Below are 12,846 nucleotides of genomic sequence, written 5' to 3' on the forward strand. Positions count from 1 at the left end.
GCCTGTCCATCAGAATAGTTGAACTTCTGGGAGTGCAAGGCTTACACAGTAAGAGTTTTAAAGATTTGGTTTATCTGTTAAAGTAAATCGAGGGGAATAAAAGTAAAAATCTGTACAGCTAAAAAAAAGTTCATTAATTGATTTTAAAAACCACTTTTTATACAGAGAAACTTTTTTTGAAAAGAACCATATCATTTGGTTGTGTGAAACTCTCTTATCACAGGTCATAATACAAAATCATGATAGTGTATACTTTTTCAGATTTATCAGCTGTCTGCCTGAGCTCTTCCATTTCTCTGACACATTTTGTGCCGTTGCTTCTGGTTACATATGCCGCTCGGCACCAGCAGAAGGCAGGCGGCCCACAAAGGGGGTGGGGAGGAGAAAAGATGAGGCGGAACCGGGCCAGCAGGAGAGGGAAACAGATGGGTTGTGGGAGATGACCCTGCCCCCACGCTGTTTTGGTTCTGGCTGCTACTGATCGAATGTGAATCAGCAGCCAAGAAATGGAAGTTGGTGATTCCATGATGAAAAAGAAAGTTTGGCTTTGGACTCAGTAGAAGTGTAAATTCACACCACTAAAACGTGATGCAGATTTTTTTCTCTTGGTTATTTTAATTACCTTTCCTTTGAGATATTTCGGAAGGTATTTTGAGACATAACTTTAAAATTTTTCTAAATAGCATTATACATATAATCTGAGATAAATATTACTCTTTCAGCTTTTCTTTTTCATGCAAATTGTACAGTAAATAAAATTTTAGGAGTATTCAAGAACTGGTAGACTTAATCTATGATGGCAATGCCTCAGCATTTTTGGTTCTTGTCTCTGGATTCCCAGTTGACTAGGACTTTCTCCTGTGGGCTGTTTAAAAGTGAGTAGAAAGTAGGTATGTTTGCTGGAGAAATAAATCTTCCCAGTGTATATATTTCATGCTAAATATTCTCTCTCTTCGTTTGTCAGTGCTTGCAATTGACTTTTGTTTGGCTTATTTTCTAAGGTGAAGATTAAGGAAACCTTGCTTTATGTCTTATCAGGTCTTTACTTTGTTCTATGGAAGACTCTTGTTTAAAAAAAATTTTTTTTAAATTATAAGAATGTTAGCAAACACACACCAGTATAGAGAGAACAATAGTATAATCAATCTCCATATGCCCAATATAAAGCTTCAGCAGTTACCAGTGTTGGGCCACCCTTGTTTCATCTGTTCCGCCTGCCCCTAATGATTTTTTATGGAAGAATTTTATTGTAATACCATCTAATGTTAGCATTTTAAAAGAAATCTTTCAATTAAATTGAAATCAATTAACTTGAAATCTTTCAATTAAATACTACTATAGCATGTAACTTGCTGGTAAAATGTGTGGTAAACTATATAGGTATGTAAGATTTTCATGTGACTTCTTCAAGCCCTTAATAATATTATAAATACGGAACTTAATCCCTTTACCAGTTCAGCTGGTAAAGAATCTGCATGCAATGTGGGAGACCTGGGTTCAATCCCTGGGTTGGGACGATCCCCTGGAGAAGGGAAAGGCTACCCACTCCAGTATGAATTCCATGGACTGTATAGTTCATGGGGTTGCAAAGAGCAGGACATGACTGAGCAACTTTCACAATCAGGTGCTAAACTATTAAAATAAATTCTGAATGGAACACTGAATAAAAGTTTTTCAAACTGCATTTTCTTTCAAGATAGTGGCAGGCAGTCATGGTCCAGGTCATTACAGAATTTGATATTCCTTTCTGTAATCTACTAAAAATGCATGAGTAAAAACCATCACTTTTTAACCTCATTTTTCTTCATGCCTGGACTTGGTTTGACTTTCTTTGAGGGGCCATATTCTGGTTTCTTTTAAAGAGAAATCTTTTTTTTTTTAAAAAAAAAGAAGTATCAGCTATGTGTATTAAGTACATACCAGAATTACAGACTTATGCAGTTTAACTTCATTTGCTTCATTAAAAAAATCATGATATCATGTGATGGGTGGATCTTTATTGTCTTTTGGGAGCAGTAACACATGTGAATGTCAGATCTCTGCATCTTAGCAATAATAATTTTCTAATTCAAAGTAATAGGAATAAGGTTGTTCTGAATTACTGAAAAATAAATTTAAGGGTACTTTAAAGAATAGACAATTTATTCTTTCAAACTCAGTGACTAATATGGGTTAGTTTAGTAAATTATTTCTTAAGCAGAGATCTTGCCAAGCTATTTCAAAATTATTGTGGTAAAAAACACATGCTACTAAAGTTACCATCTTAATCATTTTTAAGTGGATAGCTCAGTTCAGTTCAGTCGCTCAGTCGTGTCCAACTCTTTGCGACCCCATGAATCTCAGCACGCCAGGCCTCCCTGTCCATCACCAACTCCCCGAGTTCACTCAGACTCACGTCCATCGAGTCGGTGATGCCATCCAGCCATCTCATCCTCTGTTGTCCCCTTCTCCTCCTGCCCCCAATCCCTCCAGCATCAGAGTCTTTTCCAATGAGTCAGCTCTTCGCACGAGGTGGCCAAAGTACTGGAGTTTCAGCTTTAGCATCATTCCTTCCAAAGAACACCCAGCGCTGATCTCCTTTAAAATGGACTGGTTGGATCTCCTTGCAGTCCAAGGGACTCTCAACAGTCTTCTCCAACACCACAGTTCAAAATAAGTATATTCACATTATTGTCCAACAGATCTCTAGAATTTTTGCATCTTACAAAGCTGAAACTCCACATTGAGAAACACTATTGCCAGGCCATTTTAAATGCAAAAATAGCTCATTTGAAATGAGAAATACATTTGAAATGAGAAATGTTAACATTGACGTATTAACATTGATTGTGTTATGTGTTAGTCTCTTTTGTAATTGTGTTAACAATTATATATTATAAGGCAGTATTTTAGTTTTTCTCTTAATCTGGTAAACACTATAAAATTATTGACATTCTTTTATCCTACCCCTCCTTCAAGTAGCATAAAATTTTTCTTAATCTCATACTTGGTTGGAGACTCACTGATATCAGTGAAGTCTGAAATAAGGAGATTTTGCTGTTTTGTTAAGAACTTTTTATATGAAAGTATGATTCTGCCCCAGCAGCTTACCTGGAGTACTTGAATGAGGTTTGCTGATTCCTGTCCAATCTTATATCATTCAGATTTTCCTCGAGACCTGCCTGTCTTGGTCCCCAGATTATCTTTTAAGTGTCTTTCATTTGCTTTTGTCTTACGGACAAGTGTTTATCAAGTGGATGTTAAATGTGCAGATACTATTTGCAGGGTCTGTCTGCTGTGTACACACACAGCTGTTAGCATCTCAGTTAAACTTCTCCTTTTCTAATGAGAGGTATGAACTCATATAGTCTATAATGACTTAGCAAATGTCTTTTCCCAGTTTTATTGAGATATAATGGATAACATAGCACTGTATAAGTTTAAGGTGTAAGGTGTACGTAATGACTTGACTTACATATACTGTGAAATGTTTACCACAATCAGTTTTGTTAACATTCATCGTCGCATATAAATGAAAAATTTTTTCTTCTTTGTGATGAGAGCTCTTAGGATATATGGCATATTTGAAAGTTTTTAAAGAAGTATAACAGTGTTAGCTCTACTTATGATTAGAAGTTTGTATTTTTGACAACCTTCATCCAATTCCTCCACCTCCCACCCCCACTTATGGTAACTACAAGTGTGATCTTTTTTGTGTGTGAGTTTTTATTTTTGTTTTGTTTTTTAGATTTCATATATTTGTCTTTTTCTGACTTATTTAACTTAGCTTGATATGCTCAAGGTCTCTCTGTATTTTTGCAAATAGCAGTATTTCCTTCTTTTTTGTGGCTGAGTAATATTCCAGTGTATCTTCACAACTCTAAAGTTGAAGTTTTGGTACTATCCTGCTCCTCCTTTCCTTAGGACTCATTTAGGTGGATTGGGAGAAGAGAGAGAGAGAGAGTGAGTGTGTGTGTGTGTTTAAACTCACTTCTCGGTGCCATCATCTATGTGCGTTTGTGTGTCTGTGTGAGCATGCTCATATGTTTCAGGGTAATTGAGGATTCTATCCTAAGGAGTTTGAGTCTCAAAGGATTACCCCCCCCACCCTGTTTTTTTTTTTAATCTAAAATTTCACTGATTTATACTTCAGTGAAATTGAATCCAACTTTACAGAGAAGTTTCAGTCCAGCTCCCTAGCCTGTCAGACTCAAAACCTCCTCTTCTGTCCTCTGTGGATATTAAAACCTAAGCTGTATGGCCACCAAGACCAGCAGCTTCCCCAGAGCCAACCCTGTGCCGCACAGCATCTTGACTACTTTCGTGTCATCGCTGTGATTCCTAGTTCCTGCCTCATTCCTGGAGCCAGGGGTTTCTCTACTTTCTTGTTAGTTCAGCTATGCATTTAAAACACTTGTTCAGTTTTATCCAGCATTTCTAGGTGTTTTATAGCTAAGAAACATTCAGACTACCTGGTCCCTGCCTCATTGCTAGGAATCGAAATTGGCCTCTTCACTTGACAAAATAGACTGGAACCCAAAGATGGGACCTGAGGCCACACAGCATGTCTGAGAAACACTTAGGCTCTGGGCCTCCTGATTGGTTTCTCTCTCCTGCAGGGGACAAGGAAAGATGTGGCTCAGTCATGAACTCAAGTGACTTTTGACAGACCCTAAGCCCACGCCCCACTGCCCGGAGCCTGTCTGGGGATGGAGAGCACAGGGTCTGTCCCACAGAGTTTGGGGAAGGGCTGCAGATGCAGGGGTGGCGGAGGGCAGGGGCAGACGTGGCTCAGGGAGAGGCTGGGCACTCAGGCTTCCTGGAGCCAGGCTGCAGCTCCTCCATGTGGTACACGGAGAGCCGGCCCACACCCCCCCACACAGAGCTCTTCTCCCCTCAAAGGATTTTTGAATAACATAAAATTGAATTTTTTAGTCTGAAAAGGCTCCTGTTAAGGAAAGCAAACATGCTATTAGCAAACAAGCCAGATGGATTAATCATGTATAACAATTGTTTTCTCCCGGTACACATAGAGACATGGCTTAAATGATGGTAATCATAGACAAGATGGGCAAAATTCTTTGAAGGTCAGATTCTGGATTTTCTTGGTAGGCATTTGTTATTATATAATTCCTAAAATTTTTCAAACCGTTTAACAGTTGTTTTCCAGTGTTTGCCCGTACTGTCTCTTAGACTGTTGAGTTCCTAATATATATTTTTTCTTTTGAACACCCCTCACTCACTCTCTTTCATCCTTTTTGGAGTAGAGAGTCCTTCTTAATATCCCTGTTCTTCTTAATGTCAAACCCCTCCCCCTTTAATTGCTCTTACCTGGATCATTTCCTTTCCTTTGTATTTTATGAGGATCAACCAGAACTACAGTTAGCTTTGGGCACAGTGAAAGCTTTACATGAAGGTGGATGTGATGATCCTTTTCGTTTTCAATGTCTTTCTTCATTTCATGGCTTTCCAATATTTTGGTGATTTCTTCATCTGAAGCACATTAGATGCAAGTCCTCACTAAAGTCTTCAGGGAGCCCCTAGGTCCTCTTTTTAGATTAAGAATTATAGCCTTTTCATGATAAAAAGCAATATATGTTTTAGAGAAAATTTGGAAACTAAAAATTTTCATAGTCCAACGAATAAAACCCATTTTGTGTTTTGGTAAACTTCCTCATGGCTTCAGTTGGTAAAGAATCTGCCTGCGGTGCAGGAGACCCTGGTTTGATCCCTGAGTTGGGAAGATCCCCTGGAGAAGGAAATGGCAACCCACTCCAGTATTCTTGCCTGGAAATCCCATGGACAGAGGAGCCTGGTGGGCTATAGTCCATGAAGTCACAAAGAGTTGGACATGACTGAGTGACTCTTTATGGTCTTTTTCCCCCTGTGTAATATTTTTATATGAGTATGTATTTTTATATCTTACTTTTTAAAACTTTAAATAAATATTTTCTGCATTTTAAATGATTTGAAAAAAATCTTATTCATAATTCCACAGGATTTGGTGGGTGAATATAGTCTTAATTCCCTTAACCATTAATTCTCATGTGTTTGAAAAGACTTTCATGTTATTTGTATTCTTTTTCATTTTTAAAGATCTTTTTCTTATGTTGCTGTGTGTTTTGCATTTTAGTATCCCATTCCTGGGTACTATGATTAAATATTCAGGTAGGTTAAAATATTTGAGCTAAAAACCAAAACCACTGCTTTGAAAAGATAATATGCACCTCAGTGTTCATAACATCATTATTTACACTTGGCAAGATATGGAAACAACCTAAGTGCCTATCAACAGATGAGTGGATAAGGAAGACATGATACACACGCATATATATATATACATACACGTACATATACATATGTGTGTGTGTACACACACGCATATAAACACACAGTGGAACACTATTCAGCCACGAAAAAGAACAGATTTTTTTTGCCGTTTGCAGCAACATGGATGGACTTGGAGGGCATTTTGTTAAGTAAAATAAGTCATAGAAAGACAAGTATTGTATGATATCACTTACATGTGGAATCTAAAAATGTGCAATCAACTAGTGAATATAACAAAAAAGAAGCAGACGCACAGATATAGGGAATAAGCTAGTGGTTTCCAGTGGGGGCTGGTGGGGGTGGAGAGGCAATATGGATGGAAGAGGAATGGGAGGTACAGACTGTTGGGTGTTTGATACGATCAAGGATGTAGTGTACAAAACGGGGAATATAGCCAGTATTTAGATGGAAAGTAACCTCTAAAAGTTGTATAAAAATTTTAAAAAATTTGAGCAATTATCCATTATCAAACAAACATCTCCATATTTCTATGTGGAATCTAGTGGTTAAGGATTCTTTTCTTAAAGAAATTTTCTCCCTCAGATTAAGTTGGTACAATATACTTTAATATCTTCTACTCATGAAGTGTTATTTCTCAAGATATTTTTCCTTAGTAGTTGGAAAGTAACCATGACCTCATAGCTCTTTCTCCTTGCTACTGTTTCTTTTTATCCTATGAGGCATGTGTGTGCGTTGGTTTTTCTTATTTCTGTAGTATTTTATTTATTTAAAAATTTATTTTAATTGGAGGATAATACTTTAGAATATTGTGATGTTTTTTGCCATGTATTGACATGTTTGTGCATTGGTTTTATTTCAGTTGTACACTGTCCTCCTGAGTGATACAGTTGAGGACAGTTGCCAGACTTGAAATCTCATGCACTCTGTGAGCATGGTAAATATTAATTTAATAATAATGCTAGCTTACGTTACAAAAAGCTTTTTAAGAATAGTGGTAGCGCACCAGTGATATAATATTAGTATTCAGCATTCTGTACTCAGTGGAATTGTCTCTTTTCCACATCTGAACTTTTCGTTTCCTTGTCCGTTTCCAGGTTGCCATCACGAAAGCCAAGGTGGATTTCTCCAGTGTAGTGTGCCTGCCCCCTTCCGTCATTGCTGTGAATGGGCTGGACGGAGGAGGGGCCGGCGAGAATGACGATGAACCCGTTCTGGTGTCCCTGTCGGCGGCTCCCAGCCCCCAGAGCGAGGCTGTTGCCAATGAACTGCAGGAGCTCTCCTTGCAGCCCGAGCTGACCCTCGGCCTCCACCCTGGCAGGAATCCCAATTTGCCTCCACTTAGTGAGCGGAAGAATGGTGAGTAGATATGGAATTATTGAATTGCATGATTTGAACGAAGGTCTTCATGTTTATAATGTCATAGATCCTTACTTTATGTCTCTTGGAAGTTTCTTATAATTTTACTATTTCTTATAAAATGGAGAAATAATAAGTTTAGATGATCACTGTAAGCCCGGCATTTCCTGCCTGGATTACCATAATTAGGTTCTATTTTTTTTTTCCTACTTCTTTGCTTCTCCTTATGTAGTAATATTTCTCACTTTGTAAACCCATATACACATTTATGTAATACTTATATTAATTGGGGAGCCAAATTGTTTTGGCTAATCTTGCCCTTTTAATTTTCCATAATTTTAGAATCAGCTTGTGAAGTTCTACAAGAAAACTCATTGAGATTTTTTTCCTCCAAATGAAAAATTTCAAACATAGAATGAAGTAGAGAGTTTTGCAACGCACACCTTTATATCCATCACTCAGATTCTACCATTAACATTTTATAATATTTTCTTTATAATAGATCTATCTATCCCTCAGTGCATCAGTCCACCTTATTTTTTGGATGCATTTCAAAGTAAATTGCAGACATTAGTACATTTCCATTTTATCAAAGTATAACATTGATACAGAATAACACAAATTGTAAAGCATTGTGGTTGTTGAGTTATCATAAAGTGAATATACATGCATAATTACTACTTAAGGAAGAAATAAAACATTTCCAGCACCCCAGAACCACCCCTTGTGCTTCTTCCCAATCAGTATTCTCTCCCCTGCCCAGGGAAAACTGCCATCCTGACTTTTAACATAATAGGTTAGCTAATAGGTTAGCATTGTTTGTCTCTAAACTTGGGGCTTCCTTGGTGGCTCAGACGCTAAGGAATCCGCCTGCAGTGTAGGAGACCTGGGTTCAATCCCTGGGTCAGGACGATCCCCTGGAGAAGGGAATGGATATCCGCCCCAGTATTCTTGTTGGAGAACCCCGTGAACAGAGAAGCCTGCCGGCTGCAGTCCATGGGGTCACAAAGAGCTGGACACAACTGAGCGACAGCACGCACGCAAACTTGATGTGGACGGAATTGGCATTCCTTTGGTGGCTTCTTTTATGTTTTTGAAATTTTTTTGTTGAATTGTGTGTGGCTGTAGTTTATTTTCATTGCTGTATAAACCATTTCATGATTGTAATTTGTTCATTTTTACTTTTGATGGATATTTGGTTTGTTTTAGTTTGAGGCTATTACGAATCATGCTGCTGTGGAGTTCTTGTACATGTCTTTGGGTGTACTTGTTGGGATTTTGATTTTAAGGGGGGAAATATACATTGTAAATATTGGGTCTTCCTGTCCATTTAGTTAGCTTTGTATCTCTGGTTAAATAGGCCTTCTTTAATATTTATGCACTGGTTTTATAATTTTTTTCCACAGAAGTCATGCAAATATTTTATTAGTTTGTTCCCTGATGTCTTTTTCTTGGGCAGACATTATAAGTGGTATATTTTTATAAAATATGTTTTGACTGTTTGATCAGATCAGATCAGTCGCTCAGTCATGTCCGACTTTGCGACCCCATGAATCGCAGCACGCCAGGCCTCCCTGTCCATCACCAACTCCCGGAGTTCACTCAGACTCACGTCCATCGAGTCAGTGATGCCATCCAGCCATCTCATCCTCTGTCGTCCCCTTCTCCTCTTGCCCCCAATCCCTCCCAGCATCAGAGTCTTTTCCAATGAGTCAACTCTTCGCATGAGGTGGCCAAAGGACTGGAGTTTCAGCTTTAGCATCATTCCTTCCAAAGAAATCCCAGGGCTGATCTCCTTCAGAATGGACTGGTTGGATCTCCTTGCAGTCCAAGGGACTCTCAAGAGTCTTCTCCAACACCACAGTTCAAAAGCATCAATTCTTTGGTGCTCAGCCTTCTTCACAGTCCAACTCTCACATCCATACATGACCACAGGAAAAACCATAGCCTTGACTAGATGAACCTTTGTTGGCAAAGTAATGTCTCTGCTTTTGAATATGCTATCTAGGTTGGTCATAACTTTCCTTCCAAGGAGTAAGTGTCTTTTAATTTCATGGTGTACCGAACACCAAACCTTTTCAGATCTCCTCTGACTTTTCTACATCCATGGCCTCCATTTCCACCCCCTCTACCCTCTGCTGCTTTCTTACTAACTCTTACTTGTCCTTCAGTATTCTCTTCGGACATCACTCCCTCTGAGAAGCTGCCGCCACTCGTATCCAGTGGTAGGTGTAGCGCTTTGTGTTTGCCCATTGCCCTTTGTCGTCGTACTTCTTCATCTCCCTGTGTGGTAATTGGCGTTCTCCACTCAGCTGAGTCTGAAGTCAGTCATTGTCACACTCCTCTCAGAACCCTTCAGTGACTTGCCATGAGACTTAGGATGAAATCATAGTTCTAATGAGGTGGTCCTGGAATCACCTCTGACCTGATTGCTCACCTCTGTTCCCCAGCTCATTCTGTTCCAGCCACGGTTACTTCCCTGCTGTTTCTTGAACGGGTCAAGTATGGTTCCGCCCCAGGACCTCGATACTTGTCCCGTTACTGAAGTTCCTGCACAAATGTCATTTTTTTGGGAGGCCTTTCCCACCTATCTTATCTAAGATAGCACCTCCTGTGACTCTGTGTCCTGCTTTGCTTTTCTCTAAGCACTTACTATGACTTGTATGTGTGGATTTGTACGTGTGTGGATATATCTTTATTATCTGTATTCCCCATCTGTGATAGTATTTACATTTCATGAGGCTAGAAACTTTTTTGTTTACGGTATATATTCTACTCTTGGTTCATAGTGGGCACCCAGTAAATATTTGTTGAATAAATAGGTGAATGGTTTACATGTTTGTGGCAAGAACTCTGTTTTACATCCATAGTGGGAAATGTAGTGGAAACTCAAGCATTTTTTATTTTGGGAAATAGTGGACGCTCGAGCAATTGTTTGTGTTCTTTTCCCATTTCTAATTTCTACTTATTTCCCCAAGATGGCAGAAAGTTCAGCTTATTTATATTGTAAGGGGAAAGAGTTAGTCCAGAGGGAAAAGCTGGAGACAGAAAAAGAGAAAGGGTGACTGATGGAACAAAGTTCCTGGGAGATGTGAAAGGATGGGATCCAAAAGATACTGGCTCTGCCTTGAGTGTGAGTGGGGACCAGCATTCCTCTGGGATGGGAGGAACGGCAGTGCAGGGGGCGACGGGGGCAGACAGCAAAGCTCTCGTCTCTTGGGCAGGAAGGGGCGAAATTGGTGCAGACAGCTGCGATGGTCTCAGGGAGTAGGAGGCAGCGGTCGCTGTTGAGGCGGAGGCGTTGGTGTGTCTTCAGCCTTTCTCTCTCAGTTCTTTGTCATATAAATCAGCCAATCCCCACCCCCCCGCCATTTTGAATAACAGCAATTCCCTTCCCTTTATAGTCAAGCTCCTAAAAGAGGAATTTATGGTTACTGTCTCTACTTTCCCGCCTTCTGGCCTCTGTCCCTGCCTCTCTTCAGAAGCTGCCATTGCCAAAATCATTAGTGTTCGTTTTGTTGTGGATCAGATAGGGACTCTTTATTCTGTTTGACCTCAGTGCAGCATTTGGTTGGCCACCGCCCCCCACCCCGAAACTTTTTCTCCAGTGCTGTCTGTGACACTGCTCTTCACTGGTTTTACTTTTTTTTTTGTAGTACAAACTCCTTTTATTACACAGAAAGGTGCTAATACCACACAATGAAAACAACTGTCCTGAATCTCCTATGCAGTCCAATTTCCTTTTTAAAAAATTTGATTAAATAGACAATGGGAATTATTATCCCCACCTGACAGAAACTGTTGTTGTCATTCAGTTGCTCAGTCGTGTCTGACCCTTTGAGCCTCCATGGACTGCAGCACGCCAGGCTTCCCCGTCCCTCACTATCTCTCAGAGCTTGCTCACACTCATGTCCATTGAGTCAGTGATGCCATAAACTTGATCTTGCTAGTCACTCCTCTGCACAGATCTTTTTACTGTTTTCTCTGCTCACCTCTCCCTTTCATGGATCACAGCCTTGTCGTGGTGAAGTGGCTTGCGTAAGTCAGTGAAGCTATGAGCCATGCCATGCAAGGCCACACAAGATGTACAACTCAGAGTGGAGAGTCCTGACAAAACATGGTCCACTGGAGGAGGGAATGGCAAACCACTCCAGTATTCTTGCTGCAAGAACCCCATGGACAATATGAAAAGGCACAAAGTATATGACACTGGAAGATGAGCCCTGCAGGTGGAAAGTGTCCAGTATGCTACTGGGGGAGAGCAGAGGGCAGTTACTAATAGTTGCAGAAAGAATGACGTGGCTGGGCCGAAGTGGAAATGATGCTCACTTGTGGATGTGTCTGGTGGTGAAAGTAATAGTCCGATGCTGTAAAGAACAGTATTGCATAGGAACCTGGAGTGTTAGGTCCATGAATCGAGGTGAATTGGATGTGGTAGATGGGTCGATAGCATCACCGACTCAGTGGACATGAATTGAGCAAACCCTGGGAGATAGCGAAGGACAGAAGAGCCTAGAGTGCTGCAGTCCATGGGGTCACAAAGAGTCGGACGCGACTTATTGACTGAACAACAACATCGACAACTACTCACCTCTTAAATTTTATTACTCTCCAGTGTTCAGCTGTGGAGTTTCCTTGCTTCTTACTTGGTATCTGTACCCTCAGTGGTGTTCCCCAGAATTCTGGCTTTAACCACCATTATATTGCCATTGACTCCATATTCTCTTTCCAGGCCATGTCTCTGCCCTGAGTCCAGACTCTTACGCTTGGCTGCCTTGTGTCTTCACTGGATGTGCTACAGACTGAATATGCTCAGAGCAAAACTCGTCATCTTATTGCTGTTACTCCTGAATTCTTCATTGTAGGAACTGGGACCACCTTTTACCCAGATGTTCAGAACAAGGAGTTGTTTTGTTTTCTTTCTGAATGAAATCTTAAAGAGTTTCATTTGTTTCATAATCAGATAAAGTATAGGAAAAAAGAAAAGAAAAATTCCCTCGTAACTATGCAGTTCAGTGATAGCCAGTAGGAGCAGTTAGTATATTTTTTGTCATTTTTTGTTTGTTCATTTGTTTACTCTTACACATACATACTCTGCATAAATTAGTTTCGTGTAGTATTATTTTATGAGATTTTGCTATATCATTCAGCTGTCTTAGAAAACATTTTTCTCTGCTTGATATTTGAATTGTGTGCGTATACAGCATTCAGCCAGTCTCC

The 12,846-nt window shown here is 39.9% G+C and overlaps 1 protein-coding gene and 1 pseudogene across 11 annotated transcripts in view; both read left to right on the plus strand.

The window, feature by feature from the left end:
- Window positions 1–12,846, plus strand: part of MRTFA (myocardin related transcription factor A) — a 207,448-nt gene that overhangs the window by 71,611 nt on the left and 122,991 nt on the right. For 6 of the 11 annotated variants that reach the window (XM_055566620.1, XM_055566611.1, XM_055566633.1 and 3 more), the window contains 2 exons: window positions 7,130–7,204; window positions 7,365–7,626. In XM_055566620.1, the coding sequence (XP_055422595.1) occupies window positions 7,187–7,204; window positions 7,365–7,626 (280 nt within the window). In that variant the 5' untranslated portion in view covers window positions 7,130–7,186. Of the gene's footprint in view, window positions 1–5,066; window positions 5,088–7,129; window positions 7,205–7,364; window positions 7,627–12,846 lie in introns of those variants that run through there. The other 5 variants (XM_055566591.1, XM_055566579.1, XM_055566586.1 and 2 more) reach the window with 3 other exon arrangements.
- The window catches only part of LOC129642100 (60S ribosomal protein L23a-like), a 105,967-nt pseudogene continuing 100,684 nt past the window's right edge, over window positions 7,564–12,846 (plus strand).

The sequence above is a fragment of the Bubalus kerabau genome, chromosome 1, assembly GCF_029407905.1.
Source record: "Bubalus kerabau isolate K-KA32 ecotype Philippines breed swamp buffalo chromosome 1, PCC_UOA_SB_1v2, whole genome shotgun sequence".
Classification (NCBI taxonomy): domain Eukaryota; kingdom Metazoa; phylum Chordata; class Mammalia; order Artiodactyla; family Bovidae; genus Bubalus; species Bubalus kerabau.